The sequence below is a fragment of the Myiozetetes cayanensis genome, unplaced genomic scaffold (assembly GCF_022539395.1).
Source record: "Myiozetetes cayanensis isolate MyiCay16 unplaced genomic scaffold, myiCay2020 scf6-25, whole genome shotgun sequence".
NCBI classification, from domain to species: Eukaryota; Metazoa; Chordata; class Aves; order Passeriformes; family Tyrannidae; genus Myiozetetes; species Myiozetetes cayanensis.
The window spans coordinates 29,104,904-29,123,660 of NW_026087853.1; the positions used below are offsets into that span (position 1 = coordinate 29,104,904).

Genomic DNA, 18,757 nt, shown 5'->3' on the forward strand with positions numbered 1-18,757 from the left:
GTAGAAAGGACTCGAGAAGTTTTAGGATAGACTAATGTAATATTGTGATCAGCTCTTGTTAAACGTTCCCTTCATATTGCCTGCCAGTTTTAGGTAGACAGCTGTTTTTAAAAAAAAAAGAATGCTGGAGAATACTAATAAAAAGGAATAGCTGAATTTCCTTCTTATGCATTTCTGCCATCTTTCCAATGGGAAGTAAGTGGTGGATTTAAATTAGTTTATTCCCTCTATGGCACAGTAAGCTATATCCCTGGGGCTGAAAGTAGACTGTAAATATCTGTAGGCATGGTACAATAACTTATGTATACAAGACTAAGTACTACGCCGTTGGGTAGGTAGATAGACAAGAATTATTCTCTTTTTTTTCCTTTTGTTTTGTTAAATAATTATAAATAGCTTTAAAATTGTAAGCTTTTAAATTATAAACACTGTTTAGGGCTTAAGACTAAAAGTATCAAGGTGACTAGCTATAAATAGATTCACCTCTTGCCTTCAGTCTATATAATTCCCAAAATTGGAATTTACTAAAAGCTATCAATTTGTGGTCATCCATGTTTTAGTCTTTAAATTATATCCTCGATATTTTTTAAATTATGTAATGAATTGGAAACATTAATAAGATCCTGGCTTGTTTAAGGGATTAACAGTTTTGATTGGATAACTGGAAGCTTTTTTGACTTAAGGTGTTCACTTTTTACCCTGGAGATAGCTATGCAACAGTGTGCGTGCTTGACATGTGATGCATGCAAATGCTAAATACAGTAGCAGCATGAGGCAAGTGTCATTAACAGTAATTTATGTAATGAAAGCCACCTGGCTGTCTTTGTAATTAATTGCTTGTAAATAATAAATTTAAATATAGTTTATAGTTTTCTAAATTTGATTATATATTTTTAGGAGCAAATTATTTAAGGGAGTTTAGGGATTTATTTAGTTTCGAATTGGCATGAATATACTTTTTACATACAGGCTAATTTTTTAATATAAAATTAATGGTCTAATTAGCTTCAAATTGCCATTCATTCATAAAAATTGTTTTCTAAAATTAAACATCTAGTTTGTTCAGGACAGTAGAATTTTGAAGAAAAAAAGTTATAAAATAGAATCATTTTCCCCTTTCTCCACAATCAGTAAAGTTGATATTGAAGTCTGAAAAACTTACCTTGACTTCTGTTGATCTGATTCTTTTCCTGGGTAAAAGGGGAAGCAGTATGATAGAATTATCCAAACAAAATGAGGGAGATTAACAAAAAATAAGTATTTCAAATATTGCTTTCCAGTAATAACCTACTAAGTGAGTGTTTTTTCTGTGTATGGATTTGGCCCTATTAGGAGGGCAGATGGGAAAGGTAAGGGATAAACCCCAGGTTTATATTGTATCTTCTTTGCCTTAACTGCTTGTTGAGCTCCATTGCTGTTGCACCCTAGGAACATCTTTCTTTGCACAACCAACATCAGATAGCAACTAGTTTTGTGTATTTTTGTCTGATGGTTTGACGTTTAGATTGTGGTCCTAAGATAAAAATGTCAAACTTGTAAACATTTTTGGTACAGTCTTAACTGAAGTAAATCGAAAGAAAGTGTGGATGGTGTGCAGTTAAGTGAAAATTGGGAATTTGCAGATGTTTTGCCTTTTATTGTGAATATATTTTGGTTTTGTATTACATCTGAAAATATTTTTCTGTTTGAAAATTGAACCTTACAAAATAGTTTTATATTTTTATGGAAGAGACTTGAAACATTAGTGAAATAGGATTTAATTAAAAAGGTGTCTGTGTGGGTTTGACATTGAAGTAGATTTCAAACATTCATGCCACAAACACTGTGCTGTTTAATTCCAGAAAGAAAAAAAAAATCAAAACAATATCTTGGGCAAATTACCATCTATTTTCACTGCTTGTTTACTAAGATAGTAAGACCAAAAAGTCGTTTCTTTTCATTTGGAACTGATATTCTTCTATTCCTGTGTTTTTAACCAAATTATGTGCCAGTGTTTGTCCACTGTTATAGTATGATGTTGCTCTTCTCATCATAACCATATATATGAGAATGGAAAAATAGCATCTTTATTGTGACTTCTCTTTTCGTGTTGGGAGATTGATCAGAAATACTTTGTAATCATTTGAATACATCATATTTTGAGTTGCACTTGTATTACTGTTGTTGAAAGTTAGATTTTTGTGGTGTGTGTAAAGAAGGTGTAATCTCTGTGAAGAGATAGCATTATTTTGTGATCATTGCCTGTATTGGTAATTCGTATTTACCTCTGCTCCTTTTTCTTTCCACATCTGATACAGATTGTTCATAGTCTGCAGTTGTTTTAAAATATATTGGCTGCTACAACGGACACCAAAAAATTAGGTGTCTACAGGAAAAATTGGTGCCGTGTTCTTAAAGGAACTTCTAAGTCTTTCTAAATGAAAAATCAAACAGTATCTAATACTGGCAATTTTCCTCTGTCTGCTGGTAGAACTTATTGGCCAACTAGGTCAGACATTATTAAAGTTCAAGTGGCCCAGTGGGAAAAGTAATGGCCTTACGCTACTATGAATTTTAAATGCTGCCATTTCTATGTATTGCACCATCATCTGTTCTCTCACATCAGTAAATTGTATAGAAGTTGTGGGACCAACCAGTGTCAAGGTCATAGAAGTGATGACTCTTCTCAAGTAGCCTTCTTGGAGCTTTGTCATACAGTTATTCTCATAACCCTGGCTATAGGTAGCAAAGTTGTATGAACATGCCTGAATTTAACCTTTTTATTATCATTGTGTAATATAAGCCTGCAATGCGGGATATCTTTTTCCTCAGAATCTTTACTTTTGGGGTTTACTTTTGATCCTACATAAAGGTATGAAATTGACTTCAAGGCAAAGGCAATTTTTAGCAATCTGTATTTAAATGTTTGAGTTGAGCTGTTGTACAGTTTACTGAAGTGGATATCAGAGAATTTCAAAATTGTTTAGTGCTATCATTCTCCAGATGAGCTTGAATTTTATCTTGATTTTAAATGTAATGGTAGTAAGTCTGAAATGAGCATATCAGCAGGTACTTCTTGTCATATATATATAAAGATATATAGATATATACAGTTAACTGCATTTTTATAATAGTAATATATTTGTAATGGGAGTATTTCCTCAACAGCACTGTATTGACTTTGTAGTTCCCAACGTAGTAGCTACTGATAATGCTTCATTGTATGAAAAGCTTCTTATGCAGAGATAATAAAACTAGTTTTGTATTCCAGACTTGAACTGGTGTAGCTGGAAAACTGAAAAATTGGAAGATGGCCACTTTATAGAAGTTACCGTGTTGTAACTAAAGACTTCAGTACTTTGATGTGACTTAGTTACTCTAATTCAAACTCATATATTGATTTAAACACATATATTCACACACACACATATATATATAGACAAGTATATTGATTTAGCTTAAATTGGTAATTCACTGACTTCCAACAAATCAATGTTAGATTTGTGAATGATAAAGTACAAGTGTGTACAGAGACAATACTCGGCTTTTTGAGAATTTTCATTCAGAGAAGTGACCGCAAGCATACTAACTATAAGAAATATTGTAATACTAAAGGCTGCAATGTAGACAGGTTAAAGCTGTGGCTATTCTAGAGGTCAGTGTGCCTCCTTTGTGCCATGTTCTCCATTGCTTGGATGCTGTCGTGGTTTTGCCCACCAGCCCATCCCTGGGGCTGAGGATGGTTTTGTCCAGGTGATTTCCGGACAAAAAACCAATCAAAAAGTTCAGTGACGCCTTTGCTAATTACATCTTTAAGAAAACGGAAGAGAAGGTTGTGGCGCAGTTGAAATTAAGAACAGCAGCCATGTAGAAGGGTAGCGGGCCCGAGGAGGGCCAAGGCCCCCTCCTCCCCGGCTTGGGCCGGGGGGGGCAGGTGCAGCACTGAAGCCTCCCTTCTCTCTTGTGAGAGAGTGAAGAAAAAAAAAGCTTTAAAAGACGAACTGCTTAGATGAGAAACCGCTGCAGAAGAATTCCAGCCATGAGATAACAGAATTTCCAAGGTCAACGCTGGCAGCTGAAGCTGCAACAAGAGAGAGAAGAAAAGTTCGAAGGGGGGAGAGCTGCTTTTTTCTCCTTTTCGCTCTCCCTCCCTTCAGCAGGGTAAAGACTGAAAAATAAAACCCTGCCACCTGTAGAAGTTTGCTGGGGTGAAGAGACCCCCATGCGGCTCACAGAGGAGCTTGTGGATGCACCAGAGATTTGTGACTTTAACAGAGAGAAAGCCTTATGCTGGAGTAAAAGCGGCTCAGATGAGGCAGAGTCCTGTTAAAGACTTTGTGACCCTCGAAGGGATCGATGCTTATGCTGGAGCGAGACGGCTCAGATAAGCTTGGGATCTCAGTGAGAGATCCATGCTGCTGCTGTTGAAGATTTATGACCCTGACGGGTATTAGAACCTACGCTGGAACACAAAGCGGTTCAGGTAGGGATGTTGGGATCCATGTGTGGGATCCGTGCTGCTGGTGCTAGAGAGAACCTACGCTGGAGCAGAAAATGGCTCAGGTGGGATATTGGGATCCGAATAAGGGATCCAGACTAGACCCATGCCGAGAAGTCAATCAAGGACTGTTCTCCCATGGGGAGGGACCTCCATAGGGAAACAGGGGTGAACTCTTAAACCATTATCCCCTGTAACCCTGTGGAAGAAGATCCATAGTAAGCAAGTGTCCCCTTGCAAGCCTATGGAAGGAGACCCTTCAGGACCTGAGTAACCCTCAACCTTTGGTTTTAACCCAGGAGGGGGGTAGGCCCAGCCCTGGAGGCCAACACAGAATAAGAGAGAGATAAAGAAGTTCCAACTGCGACGAAAGTGCTGCAGAGTTACTAGAGAGAGAGAGAGAGCTGGAATTCTGAGAACAGAAAAAGACTGTTTCTCCTCCTTGGACTGATATAAAGGGAGGTGGGGGGAGAAGTATCTTTTGTAAATACATAATACCTTTTACTCAAGTAGAATTGTTGTAAATATAATTCTTTAGTTTTAGTTTGTTAATAATAAATACTCATACTTTTTTTTAATTCAGTCTCTTTTTGTCTGCATAAACCTTCTCTCAGCTAATAGTAATTGTATGTGGGAGTATAAAAGTAAATTGACCTAGGACAAAACCACGACAGATGCATATAAGCCTTACAGTTCCCAAGCTTTGGCAGGTGTTCCTAAGCCTTCCTAGCTCCTCATGTGGCATCATTCAGGCTGCTAAGAAGCCTTTTTCTTGTCCTGACAATCCTGGTGCATGGAAGAAATTCTGAGAAACCACTAGTTGTCACCTCCTCTCAGGTGGGAAATTTAGCATCAGACTGGCATTTACAGGTTTAACTGTGGTCCTTATTAGCCTGCATCCTGCAGTTCTGGGCAGCCATGGAGGCTTTACACATCTGTGCATGTGTTAGGCATTTGACAACGCTATTTGTAATCCATTATTGACAGAGTTTTTACATGTAAGAGTGGACTAGTTAGCATGTGATAAGCAGTATAAACATTGGTTCCTTTAGGAGTCCCTGTTCCAAAGCATCTGCACTGCAGAAGATGAGAATTCAGGTGTTTAGGACAAGAGAGCACGGGCTTATGCTCTGCCAAGGGAGGTTTAGGTTGGATATTAGAAGGAAGTTCTTTACAGAAAGAGTGATCAGGTATTGGAATGGCCTGCCCAGAGAGGTGGTGGATTCACCGTCCCTGGAGGTTTTTAAGATGAGGCTGGATGTGGCACTGAGTGCCATGATCTAGTAATCACAGTGGGGTTGGATCAAGGTTTGGACTTGATGATCTCAGAGGTCTCTTCCAACCCAGTTAATTCTATGATTCTATGATTTAGGTTTCTTTAATGTCTTTATTAACGTAACAGGAAAAATATATTTTAGACACACATTTTGGAACTTCAGGATAGCTGTGAGGAGAATTCCTCTTTCACCACCAGTCATTTATATGTCCATTGTTGGACATATATCTTTCCTCACTTAGATTCTTAATCCAGCATGGCAGCACCACACTATTCTAGCCTTATTACTTTTATTTTAAAGCTCAATATTGCATTAGTGAAAGTAGTTTTGAACTTATACATGGAAGGAGGAAGTTCTTTTCCAATTAATAAAAATGAGAGACTGTTGCTGTCTACTTCACAACATATCATGAAGGATATGACTAGCACTACATACTCACTCTGGAGACTGAAAGAAAAGAAACAACGTCTCCAACTACATGAATTTCTGTTTTCCAGAGGAGGTTTGACACTGCTGCTATGGGATTTTACATGTGAGAGCTTCTGAATTTTGGAAACAGAGCTCCTGCCCCTACACTCAGTTTTTTAACCCATATATTTATCACTTGGTGAAAAGTTCCATTTTGTGAAAAGAAAGCAATGAAGATATTCTATTTAACATATTTGTCTCATGATGGACTTTGTTTTGCCCCTGCTTGTCTACACTTGTGTGAATAATTCTGGATTAAATACTGCAGTTCATGCTCTTGATTTATTCTTTTTACAAATCTCTCTAGGTGCTCTTCCTTTGTTCCAAGGTAAAATACATTAAATATAAAGCTGCGTTTTTACTCTTTCTGTTTTAGGCAACAAGTGTGGTGTTAAAGATGAGGGAAAGGAAACTCATTTAAAAAAATAGATGAAAAAAGTGGAAACTTGATTTTGCAACCTAAAACTTCATATTTTCAGTAATCTCAGAAAATGAAGTAAAAACCTGTACGTTTATCTTATCCCTAAAAAATTAATTATTTGCAAGGGATGATAATATAATATTTGCAGAATTTGTTATTTTTGGATTTTCTCCTGAAGTAGCAAATAATAAGTTGGACAGCTCTCCAGATCTTGGCTAGATCTGCAACCCTGCTTTGTTGAGATGATGATCTGATCCAATAAAATTATTTTCATCATTACAAGCTGGTTCTTAGCCAGTTTTATATCAACTCTAGTTATGAAGCACTAATCTGCTTATATAAACTACTTACTTATCTGTTACTACTTTATATATGATCACTCATTGCAAACCAGAACAATTCTGAAAAACTTTCCAGGGATTATAGCATTCCTCCTCTACCAAATTCTGGGATTCATTAGAAGAGAATTTTCTAAATTTTATTCTTACATATTAAATGACGAGAAGGCATATTCTTTTTCCAGCACCAGACTTGCAATTGTCTTTTTAGCTTGACTGATCTCTAAATTCTTAATTTCTCTTATCACTTGTTCTGGACTTATTTTGATTTGGTTATCCCATTTTAAATGTGAGGTCTGTATATTACAAATCCCTTTCTTTTTATTAAAAGTAGATTTTTATATCTTTATATCATTTGGGACCTAGAAATTACACTTCATTTTTTAAAATTAAAGTAATTTATCTCTAAAAACATTGGCATTTTGAAGCAGATTTTAGATTTCACAGTTTTCTGCCCAAATCCAGTTATGTATTTACAAGACTACAAAGTACATCAGGCATTCAGATGGAAGTATGCCACTGACATCAACACAGAATAACAAAAGGTAAATTGATTCATTATGGATGCCAGTGTACATGAAAAAGAGGATATCTGAAGAGTGAGGCTCGTTGCTTTGAACAGAGCTCTGGGAGTTAGATTCATTACCATCTGGAATTGCGGAAGAAAATGTTTCCACAAAGTGATCACTACAGAATTCAAGAGCAAAGTTTGCATGTTTTCCTGGAAAATAGATTTGGTTCTACAAGAGGGGTAACAAGTTAATTTATTAATTATTCTAACTAGGTACTATTCAGAATTATGAGTTTGGGGTTTTTTGTTTGTTTGTATCAGAAAATCAGCAAATCAGTACCTTGGCTCTACAGTTGTTTCTTGACAAAAGAGCTTGCTTGACACAAACATGTCTATATCCCTAGCCTTCAAGTAAGCCATGAGGCTTACTATAGAGTTTATTCCATGGAAAGCACTCAAATGTTATTTTGAATAAGAAGTGTTAGATGTGTTGTCCTGGATAGCTGAGCTATATTCGTTTGTCTGCTCATTTGTTGCTTTGAAGTTCTGCGTAGAAGGATCAGACGATGGATGGAGCCCTGGGAATTTGGCTGCTTCTGTAGAAGTAATGATAACTTCCATGGCAGTATCCCTGCTGTCTGTATTAGCAGTTGTGATCATCCTGTCTTGCTATACAAATGCATGTTCATGATTTCTGTCCCCTCTCCAAGTACGTAGTACTGTCTTTTTCAGTCCTTTTCTGAAACCATGATGTTTCAGTGTTCACTCCATGGCATCTTGCAACAGATGCTCCAGATGTGTCTTGAGGAGCTATTTAATTTTGCCAGGAAGTTGTGTCAATGGAATTGTAGCAAGGAAACACTGTCAGATGTGGTTTTAGTGTTTAAGACAGGAACTATGTTAACCAGAAGAAATATGGAAGCAGCCATGTGAAGATATAAATCCACTTCTTCTGGGGAAGGAGAAAGATCATTTGGTAGTAAGGCTTGACATTTTTTGAATGACGTTATTGAAATAATTCTCTTTGCCACAGTGGTAAAGTTTCTGTGCTGCAGTCCAGTACGTATCCAACTTAGACTGTTTATTGGAATGATTTTTTTAGTATTTGTGCTGAGTCCTAAATTATCTGAACAGTTGGAAGCATCGGAGAAAAGGAGTGTTGAAGTAAACGGAAGCAGACGGTCAAAATCCAAGGACACCAAGGGGTCAAATAAAATGGACAAGTATCATAGAAATATGTAGTTTTGAAAAGACCTCTAAGGTTATTAAGTCCAACCATTACCCTAGCACTGCCAAGTCCACCACTAAGTCATGAGTGTAAAAGGAGGGATAATGATCTTAATTATTTTTGGTATGTCAGTGGGTTTAATAGAATAACGGTACAATAAGAACAGTTATCATACAAGGAATAGCCTAAAACCACAAAAATTGTTGTGTGAGAGAGAACTCAAACCAGAAATCTAGTCAAATGCTGTCCTGCTTGGTTTTTTCCACATTTTTCTCTAAATTCAGTTCTACCACTGTGACCATGCAAAATCTGCAAGATAATAATAGTTATGTTGAGAGCCGTTAGGGGGCCATATGATTCCAACTTATTTATAGTCTGCTAGGTTGTGGGGTTTTTTAAAATCAACTTGAAATATCTTAGCTTACTGTATGTGTATAGCCTGTGTAAGTATATGATCTTAATTTCTTTCCTTTGTTAACCTTCTAATGATTATATGTGCATGTTGAAGGTTGTCACCATTTGGGGAGGCATTGTGGTATGTAGCTCCTGACCTATGTTTCACATTATGTATATTTAAGTAAATATTTATTTTAATAATATTTATTTTAATAAAATATTTAAATTCTTTACTGTATTGTAGTTACTTTTTTCTGTAATTCATTAATTTAATAAATCTGTGTATTAGTCTGTTTCTGTTGCTATCATTTTTTTACAACTTTTAACATTCACTCTCGGTGAGTACTCAGGGTGAACATTCCCGTGTGTAAAATACCAAAGATCAAGGCTCAGCTTACTGCTGTCACACAGATGCTGCACTGGGCAGACAAGCTCAAAATACAAAGTTATGGCAAAGGTGTTGGAAGCTCGCTATATATAAGACAAACCAGTAAGGTCTTTATATAGTACTGCATTAACCTACACTTTGTTCCTGATTCTTCAGCTGTTTGGTTTAGAGTTAACTTTATATCATCCTGCATATACATACTGTCTGTTTAAACCTGAACAAACCATTTGTGCCACTATTCCCTTTTGAAAGTGGGAGTAAGACTTCCTTATCTTAAATTAGTATTTCTGAAGTATGGAGATTTGGAAGAAGGGTCATTTAAGTATGAGGAGAACATGTATGTTTAATGAAAATACGATATGGTACTGGTGTTACATGTGCATACAAGAAATTTGAAAGAAGATTTAGACGTTGCAGAGTCTTTGAAGTACCTATGCTATGCCTTAGTAGGTAGGTTCCTGAAAGGAAAAATGTTAATTATTCATAATGCTTTGCTGTACCATAAAACTCGATTTATTGAGACTATAATTTGTTCAAGTTGCATGTAGTAGGAAAATATATCAGGAGTAATTAATTGTATTCAGGATGTGATGAGGTAGATATATCCACAGAGGACAATTGAAAACAGTAGTGGTGTGGTATTGATTGCCTTTAAGAGGGAAAAAAAATCTTGTCTCGTTTCTAAATGTTAACAATTCAGAGAGAAAAATTCCCACTTGGGAAGAATGCTTTCCAGGTTGCTTCATTGCCAGGTGTTTGACATTGAGTGGAGCCTTAGATGAATGAAGCTTATGGCAGCTTTTGGAAATGACCGACTCAGGGGAATCTCGGCTTCCTGCTGTGAAAGTTTCTATTTTCAAAGCACATCAGTTTCAGTGGGAATGTTCCACTGGTCCCATATGCTACTTCTGACAGAGGGGGAAGTTTTTAACCTGAATATGAGACAGCTACTGAAGAGGTTCCCTTACTGCTAACAAAATGAATTTCAATATGTTGCCAATGAATAAGCGGCTCGTTCCCAACTGCTGATGGAATTTAACTCCCATCAATTATTAATGGAAATTTTGCTTTAATTTCCTTTTTTCCCTGTTGCCTTTTAGCTCCACTACCTGCTTCTGATAGGACTTTTGGGTTCTGAACCTGAAAAAGGAATCACCCAAACAATATGTTAGTTTGCTTTTGCTATATTTTCCTCCCATCCCTCATACACTCTCTCCTTGACCTAGCAGCAGGAAGCCTTTGTCTGAGGTGTTCATCTGGAACAACTTTTCCACACTTGTTTTCATGTTCTGTTAGATTACAGGGCAGCAGGCCTACCTTTGAAGCTCCCTTCTCTTTTGTTTCTTTGCAGTGCACTCCAGTAATTAACTTTGTCCTTCTTTTATTTGTTCCAGTCAATCGCAGTCCACTCTGCTGAGCATCTTCTCCCAGGAGTACCAGGTTAGAAGTTTTCTCCTTTGTGAGGGTTGACAGGTGCCTAATTGAATGATGAATGTCCCTTTATTTCTTTGTAATTGAACTGCCAGCTTTCTGATTGGTTTGGAGGATGTTCCTTTTTCCACATCAAGCACCGCCTGAGTCTCAGTGGATGGCTGCCAAGCCTACCCATCCATCTGTCTAATAACATCTAGCCTTTGCTTATTTGGTGGACCTGTAATAAATTATGCTAAACCATTATTATTCTGACAATAATAATTTCCCTGTGTTGCGTGGTTCCATGTGCTAAATGTTTGCTGACTTGCACTGTCAGTGCTGCTTTCCATTGCTGACAGAGATGATGATAAATGACCATTGCCGGAGTGGCAGAAGGCAAGAGAGGCAGAAAATGGAGTCATTTATCATGAGATGACAGGTGTCAGTCAAGTGGCAAGTCTCTATGGAATTACTTTTTGTAGTTTTTCAAATAAGTTGTTTTTAAGCAATGTTTTTCCTGGTTAAAAATGCCAATTGAATTGTAAAACTAGAGTACACCAGACTTAGATGGAATTGAATTGGGGAAAATTAATACAAAGGTTCAAAGAGAGAACAAGGGTTTTTTTGCCCTCTGCGGCCTTCAATAAACTTATTTAGATTCAATTATTGTGACCTTATTGGCTTTTACATATGGTACATTGCAGTACAGTCTGAAGACGTTCAATTCAATAGGTAGATTGAATGTCATTTCTGTACAGAATCTAAAACCAGGGTTCACATATATCAAAGTGTAGCCAAGGATTGTGTGTTTGCGCAGTCATGATTTCTGTGTTTTGATCGATGATACGTTTGTAAAACTCTTTGGTTTTTTGTTTTTCTAGAAACAAATCAAAAGAACACATGCCAAGCACCACACTGCTGAAGCTATTGAAACTTACTACCAAAGGTATGACCTCCTCACCCCAGTTAAGACTGTCATCATAGCCACTATTTGTTATGGCAGTTATAAGGAAATTACCTTATGAAGCTAATTTTCTATAAAAATAAATTAAGAATTTGGGATGAGGAATACAGAATGGTTCACCTAAAAATTTATTTCACTGAAAATGCAGAAATTTTTCAGTATTTGGTCATTTTGATTAAGAAAGAGTTTACTTTCCTGGCTCTAGGTTGAGATAAGCAAATATTTTTTTAGAGAGTATGTGATAGCATTTATTATGTATTGTCTATAATTTGTAATTGTAGGATTTCTGTGTCAAGACTAATATTGATGACAACTTCCTTACTGCAAGAGAGCTTGTTTTGTTACTGTTGCTTGTACTTTTAGAACAACGTTTTTGTTACATTATAAAAAGTTACATATTCATGTATTGTCACTTAAAGCACTAATTTTTAGATCACTCCTGTTTTATCAACAGAAGTGTCAGAAATAGTTTTTAAGGGAGGATGAAAACCTTTATGTCATTTTACAATATTTTACAATTGTTTGCATCTTAAGCTAATAAATTGTATTTGCTACACCTTATAGTTTGTCTGTTAGTTCTGTAGGCTTTACTAAAAATACTGCAGTGACATAATTGGGACATACTCATAACAGGTAAAGATATGCAATTAAAATATTACTTTGTAGACTGACATATCTGAGGAGCATGCATGGCAAGTGAATTCATATTTGTGATTATAGATGTCTGATATTTATGCTTAGTATTAATCTGTGTGAATCAGGAAATAAACAAAAAGCCTTCATTTGTAAACAAATAACTGTGCTTCTACCAGAGTCACATATTTAAAATTCAACCACAGCCTGATTATATCAGACAGTGGTTTAGAATATGTAGCGTGAAGTGTTCTGGTGTTTTTGGCATTTGATTTTCTTTTTGTAGTAGTTGCACTGTTCGGTAAAAATTTGCACTGGATCACATCACACTTTTCCTAGGGTTGATTTATATTTAGGAAGACTATTGGCTTAAAATTTTGTTGTGTTAATAACCATGTATATACAATACTATTTTTAATTATTTTTCACTAGCACAGTTTCAGTGAAGTGGTCTGTGTTAATTGTAACTGCTGTGTAAATAAACCTTTTCTTTAGCATACGTGTAAATCACTAGTTCCAGCAACTTCAGCCTGAAACATGGGACCAAATTCTGCTTTATGCAAAGCAGCAGTTGTATTGGTGTCAATAGGGTTGTAGGTATGATTAAGTTTGTCTCACATCAGGTTGGAGGATTTGGTCTCCTGTCCTCTTCTGTAGTCTGAAGTATGATAGCAGTACATAACTAATGCATTATGTATGAAGCTACATGGTGGTAGTAGGGAAAATCATTCTTTATGGTATTTCTGAGTATTTCATATTGCAGGTGTATTAACATGGCTGAATAAAATGCACATGTTTTAAAATCAGAGATGTTCTGGTTAATAGTTAGAAAACTCATCTCAATCCTGTTTTAGTAGATTTACTGTGTAGTGTGTTTAGTAAGCTACAGAGGCAGATGACTTGAGTGAGAAACCACTTTGAAATGCTTCAGGCGTAAACATGACAAACACATCCTCTACTCTTCTGTAGCATCCATTTTACTGCCTGTAAACCCCGGTCTGTGCGCTATGCTCCTTACTATTTCTGCCAGCATACAAGCAGATAATTGTACTGTCATTTCTTTCTTAGGTCAGAAACTACCAGTTTTTGAAGGTAGCCATTTCCAGTGGTCCCTGTTAGGAGCAAGTAGAACAGTTGAGTAGGGTAGTTTTTGCTGCTCTGCTGAGTCTTACTAGTCTGAAATTTAGGCAAACACAAGGACAAATTACAAGAAGGATCAGAAAGTTTTCAAAACAGTATTGCCATCAGCATATGAGACCTGTTAGTCCATAATGGAGTTGCCAGTAGCATTAGAAATATCTGGCAGAAAATTACTTCATTGTCAGCTGTAGTTTTGCTGTTCAGTCATCTAAATGCATGTTTTAGAACATTAATCTCAAATGAATGTTCCTGGTTAGGTATTTTGTTTATGATCTCTCCTTTTTTTTTTCTGTTATAAATTTTCAATGTAAAAACATCCACAAGACATCTTGTACTATGTTTTTTTTAATGTAGAACTGAAATAGGTTACAGCAAAAAGCTTTTTTCATTTCCGTTATTCATTAAACCTCAGAATAACTTGCAAGCAAAAAGTCCTCTATCTAATCTTATGCGAAGAGGTTTTATAAAGGTGTTACACCCATTCCACAGGAAGGTAAAATGAAAGAATTTTAATGTCTGTAACTAATGAGCAGAAGAGTGTCTTCTGATGGATAGATAATGATAGAGCTGGAAAGGCTGTGGCCTTCTAATGATGTCAGTAATGATGTGCTATGCGAATACAGATAGGATAAACGAGCAGGTTCAAATATTGGTAACTATTGTTCTTTTCCACATGGCTGCAAAGCACAAAGTGGCTTCCAATGGCATAGCTTCTTCCCATCAGCTCTTGAACAAAGGTTTTAGGCATTACCAAAATGTAAACATCAAGCAGTGAAAGTAACTGAAGGGAGGAAGGCGATATTGTGTGATGGTCAGAAACATCATTGTGTAATACTCTTAACCAAAAACATTAAGCCTTTGCAACTGATAGGGTAATAATGACTTTCTATCAACCTTTACTGGATCCTAAATGTTTCTTCTTTTACTTTCTCTTTAGAATATTAATTTAATTGTTCAACTCTTATTTCACTGAAGTAAACCTTTAGTATTTAAACTACTGCCCAATTGATAAAATCTGGATTAAGTTTGAGAAATGTTTTTTTTGTGCATAGGAGTGAATTGAATAAGATATACAGTGCACGTTCATAATTGAAGGTCACGTGAAACCAAAAATCTTTACTGTGAATAGTAGAGGTTTATTTGTCTACTGAAAGTAGTATAGATACAGTTAATTTGTATGTCATTAAGCCACAATTTTTTTAATTTCTTGATTTATTGTGTTTTTTATGAGATACTTCATTGAGATTGATATATATTGCAGATGAATAGAACAGGAGACAACCCTGGAGAGTTAGTGATGCTTTAAATACTTATTTCTTAAAAGATTTCCCATTAAGTACTCTGTACTGGAGTATTCTCACCTAAATAAAAGAGATTCACAAGGGATACCGACATGTATAAACTGGCCTTTTCTTGCCACTGCAAAATTATCTGGCTTTGTCTTGTCTAGATACCTGAATGGGGTGATGAAAAATGCAGCTGCCCCTGTATTACTGGAGCTGGCCAATGAGGTAATCATCTTTACATTTTTCTTTAATCTTCCAGTGTTAAACCTAAGGGGCATATCTATAGTGACTTCAGTGAGAAATGTAGTTAACCTAAAAAAATGGTTTCAAGGCACATTAGACATTTAAAATGGTTCCCCAGTCTGTTAGTACTTACAATAATTAGACAAAAAGCCCCATTTATTAATAAATCAGTTAATGTAATTAGTCTCTTAACTTGAAGGCGAATGTGTAAGATACTCTGAATTTTTTAATTTGATGGAAATTTCAGACAGACCATAGGTCTTTAATGCATAAACTTACTAAAAATTCTCACATGGATTAGAAGGATCAGTTTTGCTTATATTTGATTCCTTATTTTTTTAATAACCAAACTCATTGAAGATATTACTTTTTTTTTTTTTTAATAGGAAGGGTTAAACCAGATAATTTTCCTGACTCCATTTATTTCTGTTCATACAGATTAGAGGATGGCTAATGAAAACTGCTTAATATAAAGCAATTAAGCAGAATGAATTCCTCAGTGTATGAAAAGTTCTGTACAGTTGCCATTAAAGTCTTTACAAATTTATTGATGCTGTTTATTAACTAGAATATGAATTTGCTTTGGGATACAAGGTGTTATTTGCATTAGAAACTGCTGTCTAAAGCACTACCTTAAAGAACAGGTTAGAAGTTTGAAAGAACGCCAAGGAGTTTCCTAGAAAAAAAAAAATATCTATCCTTTAAAGTCTAAAATATTTATTTACAAAAATATAACAATACAATAACTGATACTCCCAGGAACTGCTTATGCAACCCTCAAAGGGATAGAACAAAATGTATGCTGTTTTCTGTTGTATTTTAATAGAAAATGTAAGAAGGAAACAGAAGATGAATATTTGCATTAAAAATGATATGGCACTAGGAACATTAAGTGTTGCAATAGCAGCAAGTTCTACATGTTACATTAGTAAAAAAGAATGGTTTTTCTCTCATGTACATTGCTGCAACCAGCAAATGAGGGATTACGTATCAATTATTAGAAGGTTTTAATGGTCTGTGAAGTGTCTTCGTAACCTGATCATACAGTTAGCATAGAATAAAGGATTTATTTCATGTTAGTGGTAATGTGTAGCTTCTTACCTTCTCTGGAAAAGACAACTCTTGAAGTACTGAAAATAGAATATACTTTACATAAATAAGTACATTCTTACTATGAATTTAGGTAAACAACCCGATTCATGATATATCGCACCCATATTATATGGGAACTGTCATAAAAATATTTCAAGCACAAAGTAATATATCTGTTAATGGTTCTTTGTATATTTTTCCCATTGATTTAGAGATGATGCATGTAATTTCTGACTCTAGTGAGCATATCTTTGTTTATATTACACTAATGCATTTTTGCAATTCAGATCAAAGAAATCTGCAGTTCAGAAATAAATAAAAATTAAGAGAAAGGCAAGATATACAAAGAACTTAGCTGCTTCTGGTTTCTTAGTAGCAGGTATATAAGAAAGGCAGTGCATTTTGTGACTGCTGCCTAATGCATTAGGGAAATGTGGCAATAACCAGCAGTAGATTACTGCTTCCAAACAATCAAGCTGCCATTTTTATATGATAGTTAATATTTAAATGACATACTCTTGCATCTGCTGACAATTGATGTAATGGTAATACTTTATGAGTCAATATATATTTAATCAGTGGAAACTGTAAAAATTGATGAGAAATATATAACATAGGTGCATTACAGTGTGTAGCAGCTCTGTTAAATAGGAAAAGCTCCATATTATTATCTTTGGGTTTGTTTTTTGAGGTTTTATCAAACTACTTATAGTTCTCTATTTTTTAAAATATTTTCCAACTCTTCATATTGTGTATATAGTACAAAAGGATTAAAATAAATCTCATTTTTTCTTAGAAATAATAACATTAGTCACTGTTCTCTTCATACAAATATTTTCAAGTGAGATTTGAAGCACTATGAATTTTACTTACATACTAAATTCTGACATGAAGCATGATGGCCCTATTTCAAAGAAAGATGGACACATGATTAATATGAAAATTAGGGCGATGCAAGTACCTGAACTAATAAGGTAGTCCTTATTCAGGCTGGACTACCTTCAGTAATTTCACCATTTTTCATGTGTCAGCTCTGATGTGGGTTACAGAAATAAGCAGCTCCGTGGAAAGCATTTCTCTCTACTTGGGGAATTTAAGGCCATCCAAGTACATTCATATTTGGAAAAATATGTATGCACAAATGAAGCCACCTTTTTTGGTCTAGTTACTAAATCAAGATAAATTTTTTGCACTAATATTGAACTTGAAAAGATGTCAAGAAAAATTCACTGTGACAATGTGTGAGCAAGGTTTAGTGTCTCATAGTTAAAATTCTGATTCACTAAAGGAGTATTTTAATGGTATCTAAAAAGCTATTGTAATTTCAGGTGCAACTAGGCCATAGATTTTTCATGCATATAAAAGCAGTTGAAATGGAGGAATAGCTTTGTTAAAAATTAAAATATAAACTCTTAAGAAATTATGACTAAGCCCAACACATCTGCTAGAGATATTGATGTGAAAGATACGTGGTGTCACTTGATGAGTACCACATGTGCTGAGTATTCATAGCAAAGGATCACCACTTTTGCTTTGCAGGTAACCTTGTAAAAGGGATTTCGCTGTCACCTTTTAGAAAGGATGGTTCTGATGCAAAATGTACAAACATAATAACCGGAATTATATGTTAGCAACTTTATTTGGTTTTTCAGTAGTATTGTGGATATCTGTAACACATTTGGTTCAAACAGCTGAGTTTGATAATTGGAAAAAGATAATGTTTCATTGATTTTTGCACTTTATTTTTACTCTACAAAGAGATTACAGTTCTGACAAGTGTGCATCTAAATGCATGTATCTCCTGAAATTCTGTTTTTATTTTTGTTGGGCTAAGGTGGACTTTGCCCCATCATTGATGGCTCGTATTGTGTTAGAGAGATTTCTACAGGAAAAAGAACAAACCGTCCGTAAGTATCTTAGTTGGTTTTTTCTTTTGTGTTTTTTTTTAATTTTAAGATATTTTTGTTTCAACTTGCCTTCTGACAATCGTAGAATAATAATTAACGCAACATTGAAATTGAGATAATGAGGGTAAAATTTTAAGGTTACTATCTTCCACTGCTAATGACAGTTAAACTGTATATAAAAAGATCAGCAACAATTTAATACTGTCTAAATGAATTATTTCCTTCTTACATTTTTAGAATATCTGTTCTTCCAGTAAAGTAATGGGTATGGGACTCACACCACACTTACATATTTAAAATTCTGTATTTAAAAAGTCAGTAATTACTAACAGTAATTCTTAAAATATACCTAATCCACTTTTTAATTTTGCAGTGTTGGAGAAATATTGCGTATATATGCAAAAGTGCATATAACTGATCTCAGTACAAGAAAAAAAAAAAGGAGTGAAAGGAAAGAAAAGAAAAGAATAGAGCTACAGGAGGAGGTTCAAGCCTAAATTAATTTGCCACTGAAAAAATACATTTTGTTATTTTCTCTGTGTCAACTGCATGATTAAAACCGGCTGTTAAGTGAG

The 18,757-nt window shown here is 35.2% G+C and overlaps 1 protein-coding gene across 6 annotated transcripts in view; it reads left to right on the forward strand.

Moving 5' to 3' along the window:
- The window catches only part of CDIN1 (CDAN1 interacting nuclease 1), a 126,002-nt gene that overhangs the window by 16,666 nt on the left and 90,579 nt on the right, over positions 1–18,757 (forward strand). For 3 of the 6 annotated variants that reach the window (XM_050336967.1, XM_050336971.1, XM_050336966.1), the window contains exons 2-5: positions 10,899–10,944; positions 11,799–11,863; positions 15,105–15,165; positions 18,110–18,182. The exons of 1 other annotated variant lie outside the window; for it this stretch is intronic. In XM_050336967.1, the coding sequence (XP_050192924.1) occupies positions 10,899–10,944; positions 11,799–11,863; positions 15,105–15,165; positions 18,110–18,182 (245 nt within the window). Of the gene's footprint in view, positions 1–10,898; positions 10,945–11,798; positions 11,864–15,104; positions 15,166–18,109; positions 18,183–18,757 lie in introns of those variants that run through there. 2 more of the 6 variants (XM_050336968.1, XM_050336969.1) reach the window with 2 other exon arrangements.